The sequence below is a fragment of the Oryza glaberrima genome, chromosome 2, assembly GCF_000147395.1.
Source record: "Oryza glaberrima chromosome 2, OglaRS2, whole genome shotgun sequence".
Lineage (NCBI taxonomy): Eukaryota > Viridiplantae > Streptophyta > Magnoliopsida > Poales > Poaceae > Oryza > Oryza glaberrima.
Genome location: NC_068327.1, coordinates 1,865,086 through 1,890,826, shown reverse-complemented (window position 1 = coordinate 1,890,826; position 25,741 = coordinate 1,865,086). Strand labels below are relative to the sequence as shown.

Below are 25,741 nucleotides of genomic sequence, written 5' to 3'. Positions count from 1 at the left end.
AGTACTGTTCTTGCCAGATTCAATTCCAAAATGAGACAGTTCTCACCAGGATAACAGGTGACGGAACACTTTATCTTGGTTCCATAGCAGTTGCGTGCAGAGGGGCAACAGCTTATGAAGCCACGTCTTGTTTCATCAGAGGTAAGATTGAGCTAAAGATGATGAATTTAGAAACTTCAGAAGCTGGCATGAACTGAACTTACTGACAAATGCTTAATTCAGAATCCTGACAAGATCTCATGAACTAACACAAGAAAATTTGGTCTTTATGCACAGACTTTGGGTGTTCAACGAGCAGGGCGTTGCAGAGCTACCAGGTCTGCTTCAGCATGAGGAAGCAGTCAACCAACGACGTCGGCAGCACGCACATGCTGGAAATGAGACTCCGTTAATCTTATTAAATCAAAAAAATTAGTTCATGTTATGCCATTTATTTAGTGTAATTATAGTTGTATATGTCCTTTTGTATGCTTATGTTGCCATCGGCCAATCTATGCCGTTAGGATATGTATGTAAGAACTCAGAAGCGGTGTATCAATTGAAAACCGGTTGATTTTTCTCTCACAAAACAAGCATATGATAGATAAATGGCCTCTGATTTTCTTTAGCCTGCCTAAATTGTAATATTTTTAAAATAATGAATGGATACTTTGAAAGCTGATGTTTGACGTCGGTTCCGTTGCAAAGGAATTGGAGTTCAAGTTTAGAAAGAATTTTGTTCAAATTGAAGACTCCAACGTGTTTGATCAATTGAAAGCAATCTTGACGAATTATCCAACTTCTTTTTATAGCTATATGGAATAATCACATGTAAAGTAATGAAAGAAGTAGTCTTGTCCAAGCCATATATATATGTCATCACAAGTAATGTTATACTTCCTCCGTTTTTTAATAAATACGTTGTTGACTTTTTCTCATATGTTTGACCATTCGTCTCATTCAAAATATTTATGTAATTATAATTTATTTTTTTAGAAGTTGTTTTATCACTCATAGTACTTTAAGTGTGATTTATATATTATACATTTGCATAAAATTTTTGAATAAGATGAATGGTCAAACATGTGAAAAAAAGTCAACGGTGTCATCTATTACAAAATGGAGGTAGTATATATATATTTTTTTACAAATTACTCTCGCGACCCATATTCCTCATAATCATAAATCATTTTATGCCTCGTCTCCAACCGACTCGCCAATTCGAATCTTCTTCTAGAAGCCGAGAGGCGGTTACAAACAAATTCCTCGAGCTCGAGCTCTCGAGCACCCCCACCAAAAATGGCGCCCGGCCGGTTCGTCACCAGCAGCATGGAGGCCTTCTCCAAGCTGGTGATGATGCCGATCGCGCGCCACAGCCCGCGCCGCCGCCACGCCATGAGCGCCGCCAGCGAAATCCTCACCGTCAGGCGAAGGATTTCTGACCGCTCCGACTCCGAGCTGGTGTGCGGGCACCCTCCATGCCGCCACCGCAGCAACGCCCCGAGCGCCGCCGGGCTGCCTCCACCTCGCTGCTGCTGCGATTCCACGGAGGAATTCGCGGCGGGGAGAGGATTCATTCGGCCTCGCCTCGGGCTCGGCAACCTCCTCGTCGACGTTCGCCTCGGGCTCGGCAACCTCCTCGTCGACGTCGAGAGAGAAGGGAGCGATCGCCGCGCCGACACGGGGCCGTCTCCACCTCGCCGCTGCGATTTCACGGAATTCGTAGCGGGGAGTCGCTTCATGCGTCGTCGCATCGGGTTCGGCGATCGCCGCGCCGACGCGGGGCCGCCTCCACCTCGCCGCTGCGATTCCACGGCATTCGTAGCGGGGAGTCGCTTCATGCGTCGTCGCATCGGGCTCGGTGATCGCCACGTCGACGCGGGGCCGACTCCACCTCGCTGCTGCGATTCCACAGAATTCATCACCGGGGGACGCTTCATCCGGCGTCGCGTCGGGCTCGGCGACCTCGTCGTCGAGAGCGCCGCCGTGGGGCCGTGTCCACTTGGCTGCCGCGATTCCACGGAATTGGTGGCGGCGCGGATACGCTACATTCGGCGTCACCTGGGCAACCTGTTCCTTGAGGCGGTTGGGAGGATGAAGCCGCCTGACGAGATCATCTTCAGTATTTGCCTGGATCATCGCCTCCTCTCCTCGAGCCTCCCTCCTCGCCGCCTCCACGGCATCCTCTCCCAGGGCTCCGCGCCGCCGCCGGATCTCCGCGGCGTCGCTGGTCAGTACCAACTCGCGGCGCTGAAACGCATGAAGCGAATCTTGTGGAGGGCAACGCCGATGGCATCAGAATTCAGAGCCTCAGCCAAATCACACCGTGTCGTAGAAATCCATGGCGAGCCACCCGAACAAGAGAGGATTGGACTGCGTGTGTTGCTGCGGAGGCAATCATCATCGCCGCCACGACGACACCAACCACTGAGAGCAAGCGCTAGCCATCTGCAGGTCCTGAGGAGGTGGTGTTCAAATTCACATGTCCCCAATGTGCCACCATCGTCGTCGTCGCCGCCGCCGCCGCCGCCGTCGTCGCCTCAGCCAACTAATCCTGCTGATTTTTGGTAAGCTTCATTACCCAATCTATTAATGCAAGAATGGAACTGAAATGCAATCGAACGTTGTATTTGTAGTCAGATTTGCTATTTTTACTTCAACTTGTCTAGGATGAATTCAATTTTGCATGTTAGTGCATCACACAATTATCTGTGCTGTCATTTTCTTTTCAGAATTTTTCATTACCATTTCAATCACATGCAAAGAATAAGTGAATTTTCCCCATGTTCTAATTCCTTTTGAACTCTGTACTTCTGTTTATTAGGAAAATTAACACTCCTCTGAATCCTAGTGCTACTAAAACTGAGAAGAGTACAATTGATGAAACACTTCTTCAGCTGAAATTCGATCCAAAAGAGTTTGCTAGATGCAATAAGTTGATGGAGACATACAATGTGTTAGGTCAAGAATGGACATTCACTAAGCTGAAGGAACAGACCAAATATCTCTTTGATTCATTGATTGTGCTGGTTGAGTCGTTTCACGAGGCAGGCTATTGTTTCTCTCAGATATCCACAAGCACCGTTCTGGTAACATCATCTTGGAAATTTGTTCTGCTAGAGGGGTGTTTTGCTCTTAATAACTGGAGTGTTGAAGGGGTTAAAAAGGACTACAGAGATATTGCTGTTTTGTTCAGGAAGCTCTTATCCGAGTCCATGGGTGAAGAGACAGTTCATCCCCCTGATTTTGGGATGCTACTCAGCTTGATGGAAAAGGATGGCTTTCTGAACAAGTACTTGATTGGTACTCACGTATCATTGTTACCTGATGATAACATTTCCATTGCTTATATGAAGATTCATGAGTTCATTCGGAAAATTTTGCTGGCTGAAGAGAAGGATAAAGCCAGGCAACTGAAACTCGGTATAACACGTTACAGTAAAATTAGCACAAGAATAAGAAGACGCATTCCTTACAAGGATATCTGGTTGACCAAGGCTCGAAGCAATTCATTCATGACAGCATTCTTGGAGCAAAACGAAAGAAATATGGAGTTAGGAGGGACAGATTTTGAACTGCTTGACACTATTAGACATTTCGTATGTCACAGGCTGGACTTGCTGAAGCTCGGTTTCAGATATAAGGCAAATGAGGTAGACCGCATGTGGTATGCAGAGTTTCCTACACTTTTAGCTGAGTTGCAGTTAGCTCTGTTCCTGGTTGATCGACTTGAAGAACTGGAATTGGAGAAGAACTTTATGAACAGAAAACCAATGCGACCCAAAGTGTCAAGCCATGGTACTTTCTAACTTTCTATTGATTTCACTTCCTCCTCACCCCCCCAACGCCTTCTTGTTTTTTTTTTTGTACAATATGCTTGCCTGCAGTTGATTAATAAGTTCAATGAAATGCCCAGTGAATAAATTCAATGAAATAGTAGGGGACTTGAATTAATGCAGCTTGGTGTGCATTGGGACATTTTGCTGCACATGTTAACACCCTACAATAACTCTGGCAGAATCTTACTCGGAGCAGCACTGACAAGGATGAAGTCACAAAGGCGTGCCTCTGGAAGGATGATTCATGAGTTGAGATGCAGAGAAAAACAAAAACTAACCTGGTAATTTTGGATGCTTGTTCCTGGATATGTTAGTGAAGTTGATAGCTCAAGCCCTTTGAGTTCCAGGTCTTAGTATGTTCTACTGTATGTTCCCTGTTCAGGATGAAATGTATGTTGCACTTTATTTGCCCTGAGTTGCAGTCATGTTAACATGAGGATGCCAAATGGCATGATGTTGATAATAACTTGGATGCTGAGTGATCCTGCAAGTACAAGAAACTTCATGGTTCGGCACTAGTTCAAAGGGTGGTGGTAATTCATATCTTTGCAAATCCTTGTTGCTGTTGTCAGGATTGATTTTGTTTAGCTTTCTGAATTTTCAATCATTGACAATCTTTTAGCTATTATTTGCAAGAAATGCCATGTTACCATGTCCCTCTTTGCAATTTCACCTGTGCAGCAGTCTCTTCCACTTCTTTATAAATTTTGATATAGTTTTCACTAACAAATATGGTTTTGCTGTATTACTAGGTAGGCTGTAGTTCCGAAATTTTACTGTTTTGACCTGTCAAGCATAATTAATTATATGCATTGCTATTTGAAACTTCGTTTTAAGGAGGGCTGACTAAACGTTGCTATTATAACAGTATTATACATCTCAGTATTAACGGGGTGTTTTTATTCTTGTCTGAAACAAAAAAGTGTTTACATTCAAAAGTAAGTAGGTTGAGATTCATTACATTAATATTCTTTTTCAATTTTTTTTCACGTTCGACGCGTTTATGTGCATTCGTTGGCTCGTTGCCCCGTCGCCAGAAATTCGTGACTCGCCCAAATGCCCAATCCCGCGAATACATCTCAGTATGTAATGTGCTTTTGCCCTATTTTACGATGCACTATACGGGTGGGAATGCCTTTTGGGCTTTGGCTCAGCGATGGCTCGGCACGGTGGCCAGAGTAGGAGGTGTAGGCGTGCAGCGACCGGTGGCAAGCTCTGCGCGACCGAGGCTCTTGCGCGGGAGGACGAGCTGGACTTGAGAGATGGTCCCAACGGGCAACGGCGGAGACAAGCACCCACATGGCCAACGTGCTTCTAGCCCTCCTTTTCCTTTCTAAACCTCCGTAAAAAAATCCTCCAAAATTTAAAAATTTATAAGTGATATAGTACACTTGAGACCCTTGATCAATGTAAGCTCAAGTATCAAATTTCCCGGAAAAATACCAAAGCCACTGCTTCTTTGGGCCGCTCCACCACTTGCCCACGGCCCAGCTACTCGGCCGCCCGCGCGTTGACCCCACCTGTCAGTCACCTCTCTCCTCTCGACGCGCGGGGCCCACGTGTCAGTTCCTCCTCCTCCTCCTCCACCCATCGTCTTCTTCCTCCGTCGCCTCCTCTCTCCCTCGAATCCTCTCGCTCTCTCATCTTCTCCCCGACAAGGAAACCGCCATGTCCCGACTCCCGAGATCGCGAGCCTTCTTCGTTCCGTCGCGTCGTCCGCTATCTCTGTCTCCCAGCCTCCGCGCTGATGCCAGCCAGCCACAGCCGCGCCGCGGTGAAGCGTCGCATCGGCCCGGCCGCGCCTTGCTGCCGCCTGTCGCCACTCCCCCCTCGTGCCACGAGAACATATCAACTCCGCATACTGTCACTCCCGCCTCCCCGCAGTTCGATCCACCGCCCAGGAAATCGCCGCCGCCCCATTCTCCGCGACGCGCTCGCCGCGCCACCGGCTTTCATCCCTGTGGGCTTTGCGCCGCTCCGCCGCTAAAAATGGAGCCGGTTCCCCTTTGCGAGCTCCCCACTTCGAGCCACCACGGCGACGTCGTTCCCTCGCCACCGACGCCACCTCCGCGTCGGCCGTCGCCGCTCGGGCGCCCGATTCCCCCTCCTCCAGTCCCCAATCCACGAAGCCGCCGCCATCACCACATCCCTCACATCCCCGCGATTCCATTCCAGCCCTCTCCGAGGCACAATAACCACCACAGCCAGAATCCCCAACCCAAATCATCTCCGCCGTTGTGGAGCTCAAGCTCGCGAAGCCGCCGCCGGCTCTTTTCCTCCCTCCGGCGAGCTCCCCTTCTCTTTTCCCTCTCCCACTCCAAATTGATGCCTCCAGTACTCACTCGGACACGGCGAACTTCCCTTCCCCGTAGCCGCATTCCTCCGCCGCCGCCGAACCACGGCGTTCTCTCGCCGCGTGTCACGGCCTGACGAGTGGGCTGTGTTGTTGGACTGGCTTGAGGCCTAGTGGAGACAAAGGAGACACTATATAAAGGGAAGAAGCAACAGGCAGGAGGATTATCGACGAATTAGAAGTGGGGATTTAGAGAAGAGATTGAGAGGAGGAAGAAGAGGCCATCAGAAGAGATTGAGAGGAGGAGAAGGATTGGGAGGAGGAAGAAGAGGCCGCAACCATCAGGTTCAAATTCATTCGTCGATAATCCTCCTGCCTGTTGCTTCTTCCCTTTATATAGTGTCTCCTTTGTCTCCACTAGGCCTCAAGCCAGTCCAACAACACAGCCCACTCGTCAGGCCCATGTTCGTGACACCGCGGTCCTCGTCCTCTCGTCGCCGGCGTCCGTAGTTGCCCATCTCCACCATCCGAGCCGGCCACCGAGTTCCCCGTCCCTCTCTCGTTCTTTCTCCGTTTTCCGTTACTCCTACCTTGCCGCCGTTCGTCGGATCGCTGTCGTGCGTCGCCGGCCGTTGATCTCCCTGGTGGTCAACTGCTGTCGGTCCAAGATGATGTGGCTACCACGTCGGCCGACGCAGGCCACCACACGCCGGTCTCCCTCGGACCAGGCTGTGGCCCGCGTCCGCGTGCCACCTTCGCCTGCGCCGGTCTCGTACCTAGGCCAGGCCACGACGCCACCAGGCCTAAAATGGGCCTTGGCCTCCCTTCTCTCTCCTACTCTCTAGGTCCAATCAAATGAAGTCCATTCTATCTACCTTACCAGACCTCGTACTCTCTTGGACCGAACCCACCAACCCTCACCCGAAAAAAAAGATCTATCTTTCCTTTAGAATATTCCTTTCCAATTTTGATTCCAGAAATAATTTTAACTTCCAAAAATCATATCTCCGTATCCATAACTCCGATTGATCTGTTCAAGTTTCCAAATCTTTCTAAAATTGAGATAAACCCAACAGAACTACTGTTTACTAATAATAATATTTTATTTTAAAGGTTTTTCTTGGTTTTCTCTCTTCGAAGATTTTGAAGATGAAGAGATGAGATAAGTCACCATTTCATCATATTACTCCTAGTTTTTTAAAAAAATTGTTTGCGAAATTACATTGCTAGTGTGCACGTTAATTTAATATGCCTCGGTTCACGCAATTAACCAACAGATAGTTGCATGAATCCAGTAGGTAGTTGATGACACCAATCTCACGTCGCTCCATCTTGTGGTATCTCAGTAACCGTACTCTCGAGTATTGTATTGACGGTCCTACTCGTATCACTTGCTTGTCGATGCGGGAAAATGGGTTACTAAACCTTTTTAAAATCCGACACGTAGTGTTGGCGTGTTTGTGAAATAAGAGTGATTAGTGAAAACTCGTCATGCAAACGGATACCCTTTGTTTTCGCATATAAGGATGATTTCCTTTGGGAATTGCAATGATCATAATACAATGCAACCACACCAGTTGTATGGGATACCCGTAATTAGCTAACCAAAGATACCTTGTATGCCAATAGTTGGGAAATGTAGGGATGAGGAGTTGTGAGTTGGTTTATTGCACTGGGCACACATTGAATATTAACGTGCTAGGCATGAATGATTGCAGACATTTTGGATTCATGGGTAGACGAGGTCTGAGGCTTGCCCGATGCTCAGTTTAGGGACTAATAAGGAAACTCTATTCTTCAAACACTTCTCTCTTCTTGGAGAGGGAAAAGAACGATTGAGTATATACGTACTCAGCAAGTCACGGGAAATATGAGGTTGTAGGATGCAAAAGGAGGGCTAGGATTGTTTTGCAATATTTTCGAAAACATTTTTCAAAACACTAAGGCTGTGTTCGGAGGAGGGGGTTGGGAACCCCTCCTCCTGACACGCAAAACGAAGTTTGTTTTATTGCATAATTAATTAAGTATTAATTATTTTTTTTAAAAATAGATTAATATGATTTTTTAAACAAGTTTTTTATAAATCACACCGTTTAGTAATTTGAAAAGTGTGTGTGCGGAAAACGAGAGAGGTGGGTTGAGAAAATGGGGGAAGAACCCAGCCTAAGTGTGGGTTTGGTTCTCTCTGGACTGAGCACTGATTGACGCAAATCCAGGATTGACGCAAATATCTCTGAATAGGATTGAGGGCTAAGGCTTGCCTGATTCCCGGCTGACGATGCCTGCACGTTGTTACTTCGTACAATGATGCTCATGGTGGTAGCATCGCCGACACGCTGTTATAGTGCTATCCTGCCCGTGGGCCTCCTCGGACCTCCGGGGAGCCTGGCAAAGACAAGCGTTGGGCGGTTTGCGGCGGAGGACTCGATCTGGAGTCCCGGACCTCTTCCATGACGCGCTTGTGGGAATTGAGGAAAGAGAGATTGAGAGGGGTTGAGGAAGAAGATGAAACAAAGAGAAAGTTGCTGATATATGGGTTCCACCTGCTGACTCAGCGAGTTACAGTCAACCAGTCACGTCAGCGGAAATCGATTTGCATCAATTTTCAAATATAGAGGTGACTAACAAACGGCCAAGGATGGACGATTAGGAAAAAAACATCCTGAATTTTTTTAAGTAGCTAAATATTTAGTTTCAAGACAGAATAAAAACAGGTTGTTTAGAGTAGTTTAGACACGGATGGAACAAACTGTAAAGTTATATATATACATGTGTTAACATATGTGATTGCTAGATTAAGCATGTGAAGCGTAATATTGTTATAGCTCGTTGTTTCTGACATAAATTTGACACATTTCCGTTGATAGTTCCATTTCCCGTTTTCGGCTCTTTTCGGTCCGGTTTTCATGTTTGTTGTTTTTCTTGAAAATCAATCAAAGAGGTTTACTACGGTAGTATAGGCCGACTAGAGGGGGGGTGAATAGGCGGTTTTAAAACTTTTGGCTAAAACCGAGTTTTGTATGCGGAAGCGTAAATCAAAACGGTTTTGCACAATTCAAAACCTAAATTAAGTAGTCTCAAGTAAGTGCACAAAGAAGCTAGCCTATGTTAAGATTTGCAAACCTAGGGTGATAATAGCACAAATAAGCTCTAGTATGCAAACTTGCTCAAATGTAAATGCAACACATAAATGAGACAAGAGATAATGAATTTTTCACCGATGTTCGGAAACTCGCCGGTTTCCTAATCCCCGTTGAGACGAGCCCAACTCCACCGCTCAACCACGAAGTCACCGTACGGCCCCTTCATCAAGGGGTGGGCAAGGTGGGAGCCAGCCCACGGAGAGGACTACCCAAGCCTCGATCACTATGGTAGTTCTTCCTTCACTCCGAAGGTGGTGAACTCCAAACCACTCACAACCGGCGCCGGGCCTCCTCCACAATCTCTTCGGAGGTCACCGGGCAACACCTCCACAAGCCGTCTAGCTAGGAGGCGGCAACCTCCAAGAGTAACAAATCTAGGATGCTTGCCGAGGATGATCAAGTTGCACACTAGCTCTAACAATGAAGCAATGCACTTGGATTGGCTTAACTCACTCTCCAACACCTCACACTAGTACAGAAAGGGTTATAGGTGCCGGTTCGAAAAGCCTAATAGGTGCCGGTTTCGGTGCTGGCACCAATTGGTCGGCACTAATGATCAAAGTCATTGGTGCCGGTTCCCAAATCGGCACCTATGTGTTTTATAGGTGCCGGTTTCGATAAAAAACCGGTACCTATAATGGTCCAAGGGCTGCGCTCGCACGCCTATAGGTGCCGGTTCTATGTTTATAGCCGGCACCTATTATACCACATAGGTGCCTGTTGATGGCAATAACCGGCACCCATAATCATGTAACACACAAAAAAAAAAAAAATAGCCGGTTCTCAGTATGTCCATTCACATCAATCCACCATACACACAAAAACCCACTTCAATTCAGCCGGCACCTATTATACCACATAGGTGCCTGTTGATGGCAATAACCGGCACCCATAATCATGTAACCCAAAAAAAAAAATATAGCCGGTTCTCAGTATGTCCATTCACATCAATCCACCATACACACAAAAACCCACTTCAATTCACAGAATATATGTAATCCACCTCCAAACATCAATTCACAGATTCACATCACCCCAAATCCAAAAATCTCCAAACATACACACATAAATGCAATCCATCTCCACACATTCAAGTTATCATACATCAATTCCATCTCCAAATGTTTACATCAATTCCATACTTTCAAACAAAGGCAATACAAAGTTAACTTGAGAGAAATTAAGTTGAAATAATAAAGCAAGGCATCACCTTGTTAATCTTGTTCCATGTCCAACACTGGGTGCACAAGTTTTCTCCCTTCCAGAATCATGATTCTTGGAATTTATATGACTGAATGAGAGAGAGAGAGAGAGAGAGAGAGAGAGAGAGAGAGAGAGAGAGAGAGAGAGAGAGAGAGAAATATAAATTTGCTAAAAACAGAATTGATGATAAGTCATGCTAAAATAACTGACATAAATTGCATCTGGTATTGAAGGGAAACTTCAAATGGTATAAATTTGCTGATGAACCTTACCATTTAAAAATGTTCCTTTTGTTATCTAATTGGAATAATGACCCCCATAAGGTTTTAAGGGTGATTTTCAGTTTAAAGCAGTTTTGAGCAAAGGTTAAGCACTTGAGTTTGACAAGTACAAAATGAGTTTGACAAGTATATACACATCACATATTCACACAAAATTGAGCTTAAGTTCATAGCTTCATAGAATTGATAACACAAAAAATCAATGGCATCCCCCTTTTCTTCTTCATTTTCAGAACTGAAAATTTAATAGCCGACTGTACTACTATTTTCAGAAATCAAGTCATTGCACTGGTGCACAAGCTCCTAAAATCCTGGTACATACACACTAAGCGTCTAAACCATTGCACAAGCACTGAAGCACAACTTCCTACTTTCCTAAATGGTTAAATCCTAAGTGTGAAACTATGAATAACTCAATAATGCTAGAATAAAAAAATTAAGTAAAATTCACTTACTTTTGCTTGAGATGTTTGAGAAGCCAGAGCAGGCAACCAGCAGCAACGGAGCTCGCTCAATCCCAGTCATCCTCGCTGGCCGTCCCCCTACCCTGTCGCCGCCAACTAAACTGTATACTAGATAAATCAGTGAGTTTTAGTTCCCAAATCCCAATCAGTGAATTTTAGTACTCAAATCTTCAATACTCAAACTCAATACTCAGGCTGCTCACCTGTGTGGCTGTGACGATGTGTTCAGGGGCGATGTGCGGATCCGGCCGTGCCGCTGTGGCCCTGGTCGGCGGCTCGGCGCTCGCTACCCTGCGCCCCTGCCCGCGCCGGTGCGCCCTCGCCCCTGGGCCCTGGCGGCTGGCGCCAAGCCGTGGCACGCCACCCGCCACCCGCTGCCTGCCCACCTCGCTGGCGCCAAGCCGTGGCACACCGGCGGCCGGATCTGGCAGAGGGGAGGTCGCGGCCGCCGCCGCCTCCGCCTCCGCCGTGGCCAACCCCGTGGCCGCCGCTGCGAGGCCTCCGCCGGCCAGCCATGGGAGCCCGTGGTCGGCGGCTGCCGCCTCCGCCGCGGGATCCCGCCGCCTCCCCTCCCGCCGGATCTGGCGGAGGGGAGGGCGCGGCCGCCGCTGCCTCCTCCGCTGGCCAGCCGCCGACCGCGAGACGGCGAGAGAAGGGAGGGAGAGAGAGGACAGCGAGAGAGAGAGAGCAGAGGTAGAGAGACGCGAGAGATCGAGAAGGGGAGGGATAGATAAGGACGCGATGGGTGCCGTGCGTGGGCTCGGCTCGAATCGGCTCGGCCCAACGCTATAGGTGCCGGTTCTATTAAAAAACTGGCACCTATACTGTAGGTGTCGGTTTTTTTAAATAAAACCGACACCTATAATATAAGTATAGGTGCCGGTTCTTAAAAAAACCGACACCTATAGTATAGGTGCCGGTTTTTTATGGAAACTATAGGTGCCGGTTTTTTTTAAGAACCGACACCTATACTTATATTATAGGTGTCGGTTCTAACAAAAAAACCGATACCTATAGTATAGGTACCGGTTTTTTAATAGAACCGATACCTATAGTGTTTAAAGGTGTCGGTTTTAAATGACCGACACCTATAAGGCCGGTCCCTATGAGGGTTTTTGTAGTAGTGTCACTAGATAAACTAAGTGGACAAGGGTGTGAGAGCTCTTGCAAGGGTTCAAGATAATGTAATGGAGTGCCAAAACCTTGCCCTTGCTGATGGGGAGTGGGTATATATACCCCCAACCACCAAAACTAGCTGTTGGAGTCGAAAATCCTCAACTCTGTGCTCTGCCGGTCATACCGCCATAGAGTGGACGATCAGACCGGACTACTTTGTAACGGCTAGAAAACTAGCCGTTACAGGGCAATCATTGATCCCACTCAACCTGACCGGTTTAACCGTAGTGTAGCGGCCGGTCAGACCATACACGGCTCGGTCAGACCGCTAGGGGCTCGGTCTGACCGGTTGCGGCTTTGGCGGCTCTGGATCACCAAGATGAAACATCCTTCAAAATAAGGATGAGCGGTCAGACCGCCATGGGAGCTGCGGTCAGACCGGACAGCATACTTCGGTCATACTGCCATAAGGGAAGGCTCTCAAAGTAAAGGAGAGTAAATAAGATAAGGCTCAAGTAAACATTAGCTCACACTTATATAACAATAACATGGAAATCATATATATGAACCTATCAAAAAGTACGAGATAAGAAGTGACACATATTGCTTTATCTCCATGCATTTCATCCTTGTCATGATTAAGGTCCATCTACCACATCTCATTATCGGGAAATAACCTAGTTGACAACTTATGTAAAAGAGAGGTTAATCCCATTAATATCGGTTTATCATCTATCACCAAAGCAACAATTACACAAATTGTTTAATCCAAGATCTTTCAATCTTTTCTCTCTTTTGTGATAGATAATAACCCGATATAAATAATATAGAGAGATAAGATGAAAGATAATTTCAAATCAAGGTAGAGATATTATAATAAACATAATATAGAATAAGCTCCCCTCAAGATGTGCATACATATGGATATGAAGGAACACATATGCACATAATCAATAAAGATCAATGAGGAAGCTCACACTATATTTTGGATCCACAAGAGAGACCAAGTTAGAATATGTGAAGTTTAATACATACCTCTCATCATTTTTACTTTCATATCCAAATGAGACTAGTCAAAGAAAGGCTCATGAAAACCTTAGTCTCATATAGTTAGATTTGTCATTAATCACCAAAACCAATTTAAGGCACTTGAACTTACAATCTCCAAATTTGGTGATTGATGACAAATCCATTAATAATAACCACATTTAGATATGAAGGATATAAATCAACATTATATTGAAGCTTGGCAATTGAATTATATCCATGCATGTCAATGAGTAAATAGAAGTGCAAAAAATGCCAATGACATGCTTATGCATATGATGCATATGTAATGGTATGATGTGGGATCCTAGAATATTTCCCCCTTTTGTAGCTATGATCATAAGGAGATCACAAATATTCTCTCCCTTTAAGATCAAATGTGGGATCCTCAAATATTCTCTCCCTTTTGGCATTAATCACTTAAAAATGAAAAGGGCTAGAAAATAGGCAATTACAAAAGCCCCAAAAGGAATAAAGACTCACAAGGCCAAATAATATATTTTTTTGGAGGCACAAAGCAACAAATTTAGAAATGACCCATTTAGGAAAACTCCCTCTTACTAATAGAGGCTTATATTTGGATATGGATATTTGGAATAGATTTCATATGTAGAAGGGGTTAGTTTGAGCACTTGAACTTTCACTTGCCTATGATATTTGGAATAGATATTCTCATCAAAGGTTTTCTCAAGAATGTCAAAAATTGAGAAGAGCTTGGTCAAGGCTATTTGGAAGAATTTTACTCAAGTGCATAATATCAACAAGGAATGGAAATGATGAGCAAGTGCCGAGTTCGAGAAAATCAAGAGATTCTACCATTTGTTGAGAGACCACTTGTATATAGGAAACTGAATTTGGGATCAAGTAATGGTAGTTGGCTTTGGTAGCAAGGATCAACTTGTATTTTGGTGGCAAAGATTGGAATTTGGAGTTTATCCTTGGATGCTTGGTTTTGAGAAGTCCAAAAATGACTTTTGAGTTTAGGTGGTTTCATATATCATAGGCATTTCAAAATCCAAAAGAGTTCAAGCAAGGAACACATCCAAAAGAGCTCAAAGATTCATGAAGTTTTCAAAATAGCAAAGAGCTCATTACTTGAAACATCTTATATTTCACCACCATGCTCAAATAATCAACAAGAAGTAATATGCACTTTGAAATCCATGTTTAGCTGAAAAAGCACATAGCAATGGTGGCGTCTTTTAGCAATAGAAACCTGTGGAACTAAGCTCGGAAAAATATGCCATAAATCCTGGAGATAGTTCATGTAAAGATGCAAAGATTTCATTTTGGGGTCATTTCTCAGATCTCAACCGAATTGAAGAAACAAATCTCACAAGCTTTCAACCAACTGAAAGTTTACTTATTCAGATTTTGGAGACTCAATGCGAGGTTCAAAAAGGCATCCAAATGACCACTAAAAAATTTAAGTAAATTTGGATGTAAACTTCAACTATTGAGGATCAAAAGTCATATTGTGAGCTCCTTCCAATTTGCAATCCATTTGGAGATACAAAAATCACAAATCAGCCCAAAATCAGTCTTTTTCTGAAAAATCAGCAAGCTGCGCAAAATGAGAAAAGGTCAAAATCTTTGCAAATCAAATCCAAATGAGTTGAAACCTTGCAGAAATTATCCTTATACTTGAGAGGAATTATTCCAAAAAGTATTTCTTAAAAATCATTTTTCTATCAAAAGAAAAGACAAAAGAAGCATTGTAGGCCTTTAGGTTGAGTAAATTTGAGTTGAGAGCTCAAATCACATTCAAACTTTAAATGCATGGAGTTTGACATTTGTAAAGCCTTAGGAGGGTTATAGATACACTTCTAAGACAAGATTCACAAAGAAATTTGACTCAAAATGCTTAACACACCATATGCAAGTGTATGCCAAATATAGTTAAGTCAAGATTTTGGCTGAAATTCAAAAGCTTGTAGAGTTTGAATGGTTGGTATTTTGGGAAAACTTTGAAACTATAGAAATGTTTGAAATGATCAACTCTAAAAGTTTTGTATAGACAACTTTTTCAAAAACTCAATAGATTTTGATTTACAGAAATAAAACATTTTTAGCAAAAACAAGATCCTAAAAGATCCAATTGAGACCAATTTTGCTATTTTATTTCACAAATGAAAAATTTGGCTCCAAAGGCCTTGAAAAACATTTGAAATACAAATTGGGATACATTTGAAAGGATTTTCACAAATATGGGCCACTTAGATAAGATATTTTGACTTTTGTCCAAAATAGGCTTCTTTGAAAGGCTATAAATGCAATCTTTTGGAAAATTCATGTTTGGGAGCAAGGGGAATATGGGTTTGATTTAGATTGCTCCCCTTTGATGCAACTCTCCTTTTTGCTCCATGAATTCAAGATTTGATAGTAAATGCCAAGTTTTAGCAAAAGGCTACAAAAGCTCTCTTTTAAAATACCTTCCTCCAAAAATGCGAAAAGAAGCAAATGAGATGGTATTTGAGAGAAACTAATATGCATGAAGTTCAAATATGATTTTGAGCAAAAAATATGCAATTATTCAGGTTTAAGAAATAAACTCACCCAAGTGCTAGAAAATGACCATATATGGTCTAGTTAAGATTTTTTTGGTGAGTTTTGGCATCAAATTTATTTTAATAGGTTGGTCTTTTGGATGAGATTCAAAAACCAAAAACATTTGAAATGACAAACTCTCTCTAACTTGTTTTGGGCTCCGTTTCAAATTCCCTTTAGAAATCTTTGTAGAGAGAAAAATAGTTTTGCTCCAGAACAAGATCCTAGAAAGTAGCATTTTGGTCAAAAATGCATTGTCACTTTACAAATAGTTTTTCTTGCAAACTACAGTTTGGAAAACATATTTGAGACCTTTTGAGACGTTTTCCAAGTAATAGTTTTCAAGAATTATAGGTTTTCTAAAAAAATTGACTTTTGGTCAAAATGAGCCTTTTGAAAACCTTTCTAGCACTTTGATCACTTTATTCACATTCTAAGAGTTGTAGTGCGTATGTAAGAAATGCAATACTTTTCCTTAATGTGATATTCTCTTCATCTCAACAAAGATAGGAAAATAAACACAGGATCGAACTAAGATTAAAAATGATTGACAATAAGCACAAAAGCAACATGAGGCAAATATGATGTATGGTTATGACCAAACCTATAGCTTCATATGCCACATTTATTATGCTTAACATGCATATATGATGATTTTCATAAGAGAGGAAAATTTAATTTTGGAAAGAGCTATGAGAATGCAATGCAACATACACAAGGCTATATAAATTTTTTTTTACAAACCAAAAGTATGTTACCGAGATGGCATTGGTCCTTGATGTGAATTCTCCATCCTCATTCTTGGTTCCAATTGTTAAATTTGGTGCGAATCACAATTTCTTGCATAGGCCAAACCTCCCATGCCTCTCCATGTGCCTACATTCTCATTTGAGTACATTTTGGTCCCCAACAAAATTGGGTCCATCAATGTTAGTTACCAAATTGTGAGGCACCCAAATGGTCCTCCTTCTAGATGCAAGTCTAGGTAAACCAACATATCTAGCAAACACATTGCCTTGCCTATTTTTCCTAAGCACATAATCATCAAAAATAGTATTAGGCTTAAGAACATTACCTATGGGACAACTTTTACCAATATGTCCCTTGTTGCGGCAATTGTAGCAAGTTAGGTTTTGGCCTCTATGGCTTGTCTTCTTGTCTTGCTTCTTGCCGGTTTGCCTCAATTTGAAGTTGCACTTCTCATTCTTCATATTTGCGCACACGAAGGCAAAGTGTCCCTTCTCATGACAACCAAAACATGTAATGTAAGGATAGTTCTTACTCACATTTTTCTTTCCATCCTTTCTTAAGTATGCATGCTTCCTTGCATATCTAGGCATGTGCCTTGTCTTCTTAGCATTCTCCTTGTGATGAAAGCCAAGTCCACACTTGTCATTTGAGCTCTTTTACTTGCTTAGGATTTCGTCAAGTGTGTTCTTCCCTTTGTAGCTTCTATCCAAGTGTGTCATTTGAGCTCTTTTACTTGGGTTTGTAATTGCTTGTTTTCCTTTACAAGGTTAGCAACAACATACATAGAGGAGGAAGAACAAGAATTTTCATCTATGTTTGAGCTACAAGGTACATCTAACAAGTCATCACAAGAGGTGGACACACTAGCCTTAGATGTACTATATTAGCTAGCTACGCATGGCATATTATCATCAATTAAATTACATGTGATGCCTATGTTCACCTTTGGCTTACTAAATGTATTGCCAATGAGAAGAGACTCATAAGCTTCTTTTATCTTCTTATAAGAATCACAAAGTTTCTTATAAGAATTTATTAGCTCCACATTTGAGTCTTTCAAAGAGAGAAGAGTTTTCTCTAAAATTTGATTTTTCTTCTTCTCTTTGGCAATGCACTTACTAGCCTCCCTAAGCATGTCAAAAAGATCATCATATGAAGGTTCATCATCAGCACCATCATCATCATCATCACAAGTACTTTCAATAGTACTATCGAGAGAATCATTCTTTACCTCATTCTTACCATTTGTCATCAAGCAATGTGGTGACGTGGATGGTGTTGGGAGCTCCTCATCATCACTTGAGGAGGTGGAGTCTTCACCCGACATCCATTCTTGTGTGCAACCATTCTCAATAAGTGCGGGCACTTCATATTTTTCTTTAAGCTTTACCCACATAGCATGTGTACTCTTGAGATTGTATACTTCATTAAACGTGTCATCACCCAAAGCACAAAATAAAGCATTAGTAGCTTGAGCATCGAGATGTAGGCATTTCTTTTGCCCACTTGTTGGAGCACGGTCATCCAAAGCATGAGAAAAGCCCACGTCTACAATCCACTATATGTTTGGGCTCATGGCCCTAAAAAGAGAAATCATGTGGATTTTCCATTGTGCATAATTCGTGCCATCAAATATAGGAGGGTCACCACCCGTGTGTACTACATCTCTAGAAGCCATCCTTTTCTCTTGAAACGGTTAAGCCCACAAAATGAGAGACCAAGTTCTGATACCACTTGTAGGATTAAGGAGGCCGACTAGAGGGGGAGGGGGTGAATAGGCGGTTTTAAAACTTTTGCTAAAACCGAGTTTTGTATACGGAAGCATAAATTAAAACGGTTTTGCACAATTCAAAACCTAAATCAACTAGTCTCAAGTAAGTGCACAAAGAAACTAGCCTATGTTAAGATTTGCAAGCCTAGGGTGATAATAGCACAAATAAGCTCTAGTATGTAAACTTGCTCAAATGTAAATGCAACAAATAAATGAGACAAGAGATAATGAATTTTTCACCGATGTTTGGAAACTCGCCGGTTTCCTAATCCCCGTTGAGGCGAGCTCAACTCCACCGCTCAACCACGAAGCCACCGCACGCCCCCTTCGTCAAGGGGTGGGCAAGGTGGGAGCCAGCCCACGGAGAGGACTACCCAAGCCTCGATCACTATGGTAGTTCTTCCTTCACTCCGAAGGTGGTGAACTCCAAACCACTCACAACCGGCGCCGGGCCTCCTCCACAATCTCTTCGGAGAGGTCACCGGGCAACACCTCCACAAGCCGTCTAGCTAGGAGGCGGCAACCTCCAAGAGTAACAAGTCTAGGATGCTTGCCGAGGATGATCAAGTTGCACACTAGCTCTAACAATGAAGCAATGCACTTGGATTGGCTTAACTCACTCTCCAACACCTCACTAGATAAACTAAGTGCACAAGGGTGTGAGAGCTCTTGCAAGGGTTCAAGATAATGCAATGGAGTGCCAAAACCTTGCCCTTGCTGCTGGGGAGTGGGTATATATACCCCAAACCACCAAAACTAGCCGTTGGAGTCGAAATCCCCAACTCTGTGCTCTACCGGTCAGACCGTCATAGAGTGGCCGGTCAGACCGGACTACTTTCGAACGGCTAGAAAACTAGCCGTTCCAGCGCAATCATTGAGCCCACTCAACCTGGCTGGTCTAACCGTAGTGTAGCGGCCGGTCAGACCGTCCACGGCTCGGTCAGACCGCTAGGGGCTCGGTCTGACCGGCTGCGTCTCTGGATCGCCAAGATGAGACCTCCTTCAAAATCAGGATGAGCGGTCAGACCGCCATGGGAGCTGCGGTCAGACCGGACAGCATACTTCGGTCAGACTGCCGTAAGGGCTATGGTCAGACCACAGGTCACTTTTCAGCTCAACCGACCGTTAGTAAAACGACGATATCTCTTGACTCAGGTCTCAGAATTTGACGTTCTTGGACTCTATGGAAGCTTATTCAAAGGGCTATCCAACCCATGAATAATACATCCAAGAAACACAACTTTTCTCAAGGAGAAAGGGCTCACACTCCAAAAGATACTCCACCGGACAAAACCATATGAGGCTACCCAAACCTATAGGATGTGCCCACTTCTCTCTTTATTTGGGACTTGAGAAAACTCACCACACTTAGCTAGACAAGCCCACCAAATACATCTACATGCATATGAACTAATATGGCGCAGGATCATCCACATGCTTGCTTCATAGACCCCTCTTGATAGTACGACGCCTATCTAGCAAATACGGTCTACACTAAACACCAAGACCGGGAAAAGACTAAGAAAACATTCTTAGCTACAATGTACCTTTGCCTTGCGCCATCCAACTTGGGGTCAAGCTTGAGCCGAGATCAACACTTTGACCATTCGATTCAACCATGTTTATGCCGAGGTCTTAACCATCCTTTGTCAAGACTTTCTTCTCAACACAAGCTTGACTTCATTCTTTTCAACATGGCGATGTCCTTGGCTTGGTGACCATCAACACATGGTGTCATCCATTAGACTCATCACGGTGGGACCTATTCCTTTGCATAGCTCAAAGGAGAACATTAGTCCCAACAAATCGGTTGTCATCCTCCACTTGATGACCAACCGGTTGCATATGAAAGATATGAATATGTTTGTTGAGTATTCATTAACATCACAAGTGTCATATACTCGTATGCAAGCTCAAGTGCAAAGATCCAATATAAATAATAGGTGAACAACATGGATCTAAAACATGCACAATAAGTGTATAGGATTTGCTCCCCTTGAATATATGCATACAAAGAAATATACAAGAGAGGCAAGTGTATGCATACGTAAAGAAGAACCAATGTGGTTTATCCTATACACATGGAGAATGCATGTAGCAATGAAAAGACAAACAAAAACACATACCTTCATGATCTCCACGTTCTCAAAGTAAAGGAGACTAAATAAGATAAGGCTCAAGTAAATATTAGTCTCACACTTAGATAACAATAACATGGAAATCATATATATGAACCTATCAAAAAGTAGGAGATAAGAAGTGATACATATTACTTTATCTCCATGCATTTCATCCTTGTCATGATTAAGGTCCATCTACCACATCTCATTATCGGGAAATAACCTAGTTGACAACTTATGTAAAAGAGAGGTTAATCCCATAAATATCAGTTTATCATCTATCACCAAAGCAACAATTACACAATTTGTTTAATCCAATATCTTTCAATCTTTTCTCTCTTTTGTGATAGATAATAACCTGATATAAACAATATAGAGAGATAAGATAAAAGATAATTTCAAATCAAGGTAGAGATCTTATAATAAACAAAATATAGAATAAGCTCCCCTCAAGATGTGCATACATATGGATATGAAGGAACGCATATGCACATAATCAATAAAGATTAATGAGGAAGCTCACACTATATTTTGGATCCACAAGAGAGACCAAGTTAGAATATGTGAAGTTTAATACATACCACTCATCATTTTTACTTTCATATCCAAATGAGACTAGTCAAAGAAAGGCTCATAAAAACCTTAGTCTAATATAGTTAGATTTGTCATTAATCACCAAAACCAAATTAAGGCACTTGAACTTACAACTACGAGTCGCCTACTACTACTACACTACTAGTATAGTTGGCCATCTGAGCGGCACGGCCCAGGCACGACAGTGCTCAAACCAGAATCTATTGGGCCCGCACGCCTCGACCAACACACCGTGCCGTGCCGTGCTAGCGCACGTGCTAAAACATCGGCCCAGGCACGGCCCAATACGACTCGGCCGTGCCGGGCTGGCCCAAAGGCACGACAGCCCATCGTACTTCTTCATAAAAAAAATCTAATTTCCATCCCTCATTTCTTTGGGCCATGTTTGAATGATTGTAATCAGTCTATTTTGCATCCTTCTCTCTTGGGCCGTGAATTATATGGCATCATTAAGTCTAATTTAGTCCCTAAACTATTTTTCTTCCCTCCTCATTGGATCGGGCCAGCCCACCATGCCAAGGCATCAGCCCAGACACGGCCCTGTTATCGGGTTAGGCTGGCTCGGGCACGACCCCAATCAGATCGTGTCGTGCCTAGGCCGGGCCATCGGGCCTTATGACCATCTATAACTAGTAAGTAACATTCTTTATGTTTTCTCCTCCCATATCGAAGACAAGTTGCCAATTGCAAAGTCCAAAGCGGCAGAGGGACACGATGTTAATCTTGTTTATTAATCACTCCCCCTCCGATTAATTAACCCCTCCCCGATCTAATCTCCTTCCGCACATCCCAACCCAGGACATAATTTTCCACCCTTATCCAATCGCGTGCTGCCACCTGTCCTCCCCACGATTAAACAAGACGGCTACAGACGTTGACCTTCGAAGCAAGATTTGGGAAGCTGTGGCTCGACATTGGTCGCACCATGCAGATGGAGATGGAGATGGCGCGGTAGGTGCGGTAGCTTCCACCGATTTGGCTCACGTTCCCCGCATTCACCGATTGATCGATCGATCATGGTGGTGGTGGAGGTGGAGGCCGACATGGAGCGCGTTCTTGGCGACTCACTACAACAAACACAACCCAACGGAGACATCTTATTTGTAGGTTAGAGACATGGTGGTGGTGGAGGCCGACATGGAGCGCGTTCTTGGCGACTCACTACAATAAACACAATCCAACGGAGACATCTTATTTGTAGGTTAGAGACGTTTTATTCCGTCAACCCACAGATAACTGAGGCACTTTTATAAAGAACGGAGACATCTTATTTGTGGTGGTGAAGGCCGACATGGAGCGCGTTCTTGGCGACTCACTACAACAAACACAATCCAACGGAGACATCTTATTTGTAGGTTAGAGACGTTTTATTTTGTCAACCCACAGATAACTGAGGCACTTTTATAAAGAACGGAGACATCTTATTTGTAGGTTAGCACCTTTATAAAGAACGGAGACATCTTATTTGTAGGTTAGAGACGTATCCAACGGAGACATCTTATTTGTAGGTTAGAGACGTTTTATTTTGTCAACCCACAGATAACTGAGGCACTTTTATAAAGAACGGAGACATCTTATTTGTAGGTTAGCACTTTTATAAAGAACGGAGACATCTTATTTGTAGGTTAGAGACGTTTTATTTCGTCTCCCACAGATGACATCTTATTTGTAGGTTAGAGACGTTTTATTTTGTCAACCCACAGATAATTGAGGCACTTTTATAAAGAACGGAGACATCTTATTTGTAGGTTAGCACTTTTATAAAGAACGGAGGCATCTTATTTGTAGGTTAGAGACATTTTATTTCGTCTCCCACAGATAACTTTATTTGGAGGTTAGAGACGTTTAGAGACGATTTGCTTTTATAGAAGCACACGTCTTGATATATTTGATATTGAATATTTAATGCTTTCATTTGGGCTCGAACACAACACCTGCAGGTTGCAAACTTCATGCACTAACCAAGTCATCAACGTGAACAGTCTTGAAAGTAAATACGTAGTTTTTTTATATTGCAACTCTGTAAACATGCGTCCTGTAGCACATACTCTTCTTTTTTAATCTGATACTGAATATTAAATATTAAAATTTTTTTCCAAATAATTATAATATTATTGTAATGGTATTTGATGATGACGATTGTGTTTGTTTTCTTCTTTCTCTATATAAATATTATATATTGTCTAATAATGATGACACACATATAATAAAAACGTCTCAAAACTCATCTCTACAGATGAGACGTTCCAAAACGTCTCAATATTCATCTCAAAACGACTTAGTTTTGTGCTAACCTGTAAAGCGTCTTAAACCATATCCTGAACTAATAAAGCATCTCAAACATCGTCCCTATTTCAATTTTACTTGTAAAAGAGAGACGACTTACAGAGCGACTTAATTGAAACGTCTTGAAACAATGGTTTTGTTGTAGTGACTTCAACCTCCTCCTCCAACGCGGCGGCGGCGCCGCCGGTGACCGTCAGTGTAGGCGCCGATGCGTTTGATTTGAGCTTGTTGATCTGCAAGAACGCGTCGAGATGGTCCATGAGATGAAGGTGTTTGTTTGTATGCGTGCGTGCGCAGGTGGGAGCGAGGGAGGGGGAGGGGGATCGCTGGGGACGGAGGAGGAGGCGGCTGTCGCGGTGAAGCAGCGGATCGCGCGGGCACTGCGGCTGTACAAGGAGGCGGCGGCGGCGGGTGGATGGTCCAGGTGTGGGCGCCGGCGATGGACGGCGCCTGGTGCGTGCTCGCCACGCGGGGGCAGCCGTTCGTGCTGGCGTCGTAGTGCCACCGCCTGTTCCAGTACAGGACCGACTCCATCACACGCGTCTTCCCCGTCGGCGGCGCCGCCGCCGCCGACGAGCAGGGGCTTCTGGCTAGGGCGTTCGACGCGGGGGCGCCGGAGTGGACGCCCAACGTGCAGTGCTACGGCAGCGGCGAGTACGCCCGCATTAGCTACGCGCTCATCTACGACATCCAGGGCAGCCTCGCCCTCCCCATCCTTGACCCCGACGACGCGAGCTCCCCCCTCGCCGTGCTCGAGCTCGTCACCACCGCGCCGCTGCTCCGCGTCTCCGGCGAGGTCGCCAACCTCTGCAACGCTCTTCACGTAATCTCTCTCTCTCGATCTATCTGCAACTAAGATCAAGAAATGATTAGCTAGAGTAATTAGCAGGAGTGATTAGATTAGTGAAGTGATTAACATTTCTTGTGTTCATATGCAGGCAGTGTCACTAAGAGGTGCAGGGATTTGCAATCGTGCAGCCGAGGTGAGAGTTGAGATCACATGAAAATTCACGAGAAATTGCATAATCCGTTCATCTACTGATCCAGTTTTACTCACCTGCCGTGAACCAGATAGTCAATCGAGATGAGACCCGGGCGGCCATGCCGAGGTATCGGAGCTCCTGAGTCCTGACCACGGTGTGTGAAGCTCACAAGCTGCCATTGGCGCAGACATGGGTGAGATGCAGGAGTGGCGGCGACGCCACGGAGAAGGCCGCGCTGACGACCACCGGCGCGCCGCTCCACATCGCCGCCACCGCCGCCGCCGCCGGGCAAAGGAGGAGGTCGGGCGCCGGTGGCCGGCGGCGCTGTCCGCTCGGCTCGGCGGAGACGGTGGCGACGAGGGAGGGGGAGGTCGGCGTGGTGGCGTGGGCGTCCAGCGGCTTGCCCACGCTTGGCTGGGCGCCGGCCGGGAGTAAGGCGGACGCGGATGCCGCGGAGAGAGGGGAATCGAGGGAGAAGAGATAGTGAAAGGGAAGAGCGACATTTTTTCCTGCCCGGGCCCACATGCCAGAGCTGCCAAACGGTTAAACCAAACAGAATAGAGACGGAATGGTGTGGAGGGAGCGATAAAGTGATAAAATTCGACGATGGTAGAGAGGGAGGCTCAAACTTTTTAGTGGCACAGAGACAGACACCATCTTTCTTAATGGCACACAAGGAAAAAATTCTTTGGAGAAATTTCCTTGGAGAGATGGTGTTGTCGGTGACTATTTAGTCGCTTGCTACCCCTCTCTCTCCACTCATTTCTCTGTCACCTCATCACTTTTGCCACCGTGTACACACTATCGCCAGCTAATTTTGTCTTAAGTACACAATTCCTCTCTCTCCCTCCCTCTCTTCCTTTGGGCTTCCCTTAAGTTCGTCCTTGTCCACCGTCCACGTGGCAGCATCACATTGGTTTCTGGTGTTCTCATCCACCGATCCACGGTAACGCAACTGGTAACAAATATGATGGCGGAATGCAAGACAGAGACAAGTGTCTTTTAAAACCATACAAGATTAATAGCTACGACTACAAAGCCCAAACCATCATTAAAAAAAATATAGTTTTATTCCATTATTTTATCTTTTTTTTATCCTCATACAACCATGTTTTCATTTTATTGAGGATAAAAGTTGTTGCTGAGCCGTTATTACCTATAGTAGCAATATTTTATCTCTTTTCCTTCTCTTTTCCATGTCAGTATATATTCGTAATTAGCGACATTAAGAGATCCTGTTAATGACCATTGTACATGTTCTTAGGAGGCAACAGGGGTGGACCCAGGCCTTGGGCCGCCCAGTCCATGGCCCGAGGCCTGGGATG

The 25,741-nt window shown here is 44.3% G+C and overlaps 1 protein-coding gene, 1 long non-coding RNA gene and 1 pseudogene across 2 annotated transcripts; all 3 read right to left on the bottom strand.

Moving 5' to 3' along the window:
- Positions 1-10,320: 10,320 nt before the first annotated feature.
- LOC127764119 (uncharacterized) lies at positions 10,321-11,898 on the bottom strand. Its single transcript, XR_008015807.1, has 3 exons — positions 11,406-11,898; positions 11,194-11,310; positions 10,321-10,545 (listed from the first exon to the last, which is right to left on the bottom strand). It is a non-coding gene; the product is annotated as an uncharacterized LOC127764119 (long non-coding RNA).
- A 4,898-nt stretch (positions 11,899-16,796) lies between these two features.
- On the bottom strand, positions 16,797-17,886 carry LOC127764116 (uncharacterized; annotated as a pseudogene).
- Positions 17,887-23,442: 5,556 nt separating this feature from the next.
- LOC127764118 (uncharacterized) lies at positions 23,443-24,741 on the bottom strand. Its single transcript, XM_052288951.1, has 2 exons — positions 24,491-24,741; positions 23,443-24,279 (listed from the first exon to the last, which is right to left on the bottom strand). Exons 1-2 carry the CDS (start codon positions 24,534-24,536, stop codon positions 23,627-23,629), a joined length of 699 nt encoding a protein of 232 aa, XP_052144911.1. The 5' UTR covers positions 24,537-24,741; the 3' UTR covers positions 23,443-23,626.
- Positions 24,742-25,741: the final 1,000 nt, after the last annotated feature.

Bases quoted from the DNA above. Each gene is read 5' to 3' on its own strand.
- LOC127764118 (XM_052288951.1), bottom strand. From the start codon at position 24,536: ATGGCCGCCCGGGTCTCATCTCGATTGACTATCTGGTTCACGGCAG. The intron at 24,280-24,490 runs GTGAGTAAAACT...TCTTAGTTGCAG, and splicing joins GACTATCTGGTTCACGGCAG to ATAGATCGAGAGAGAGAGAT.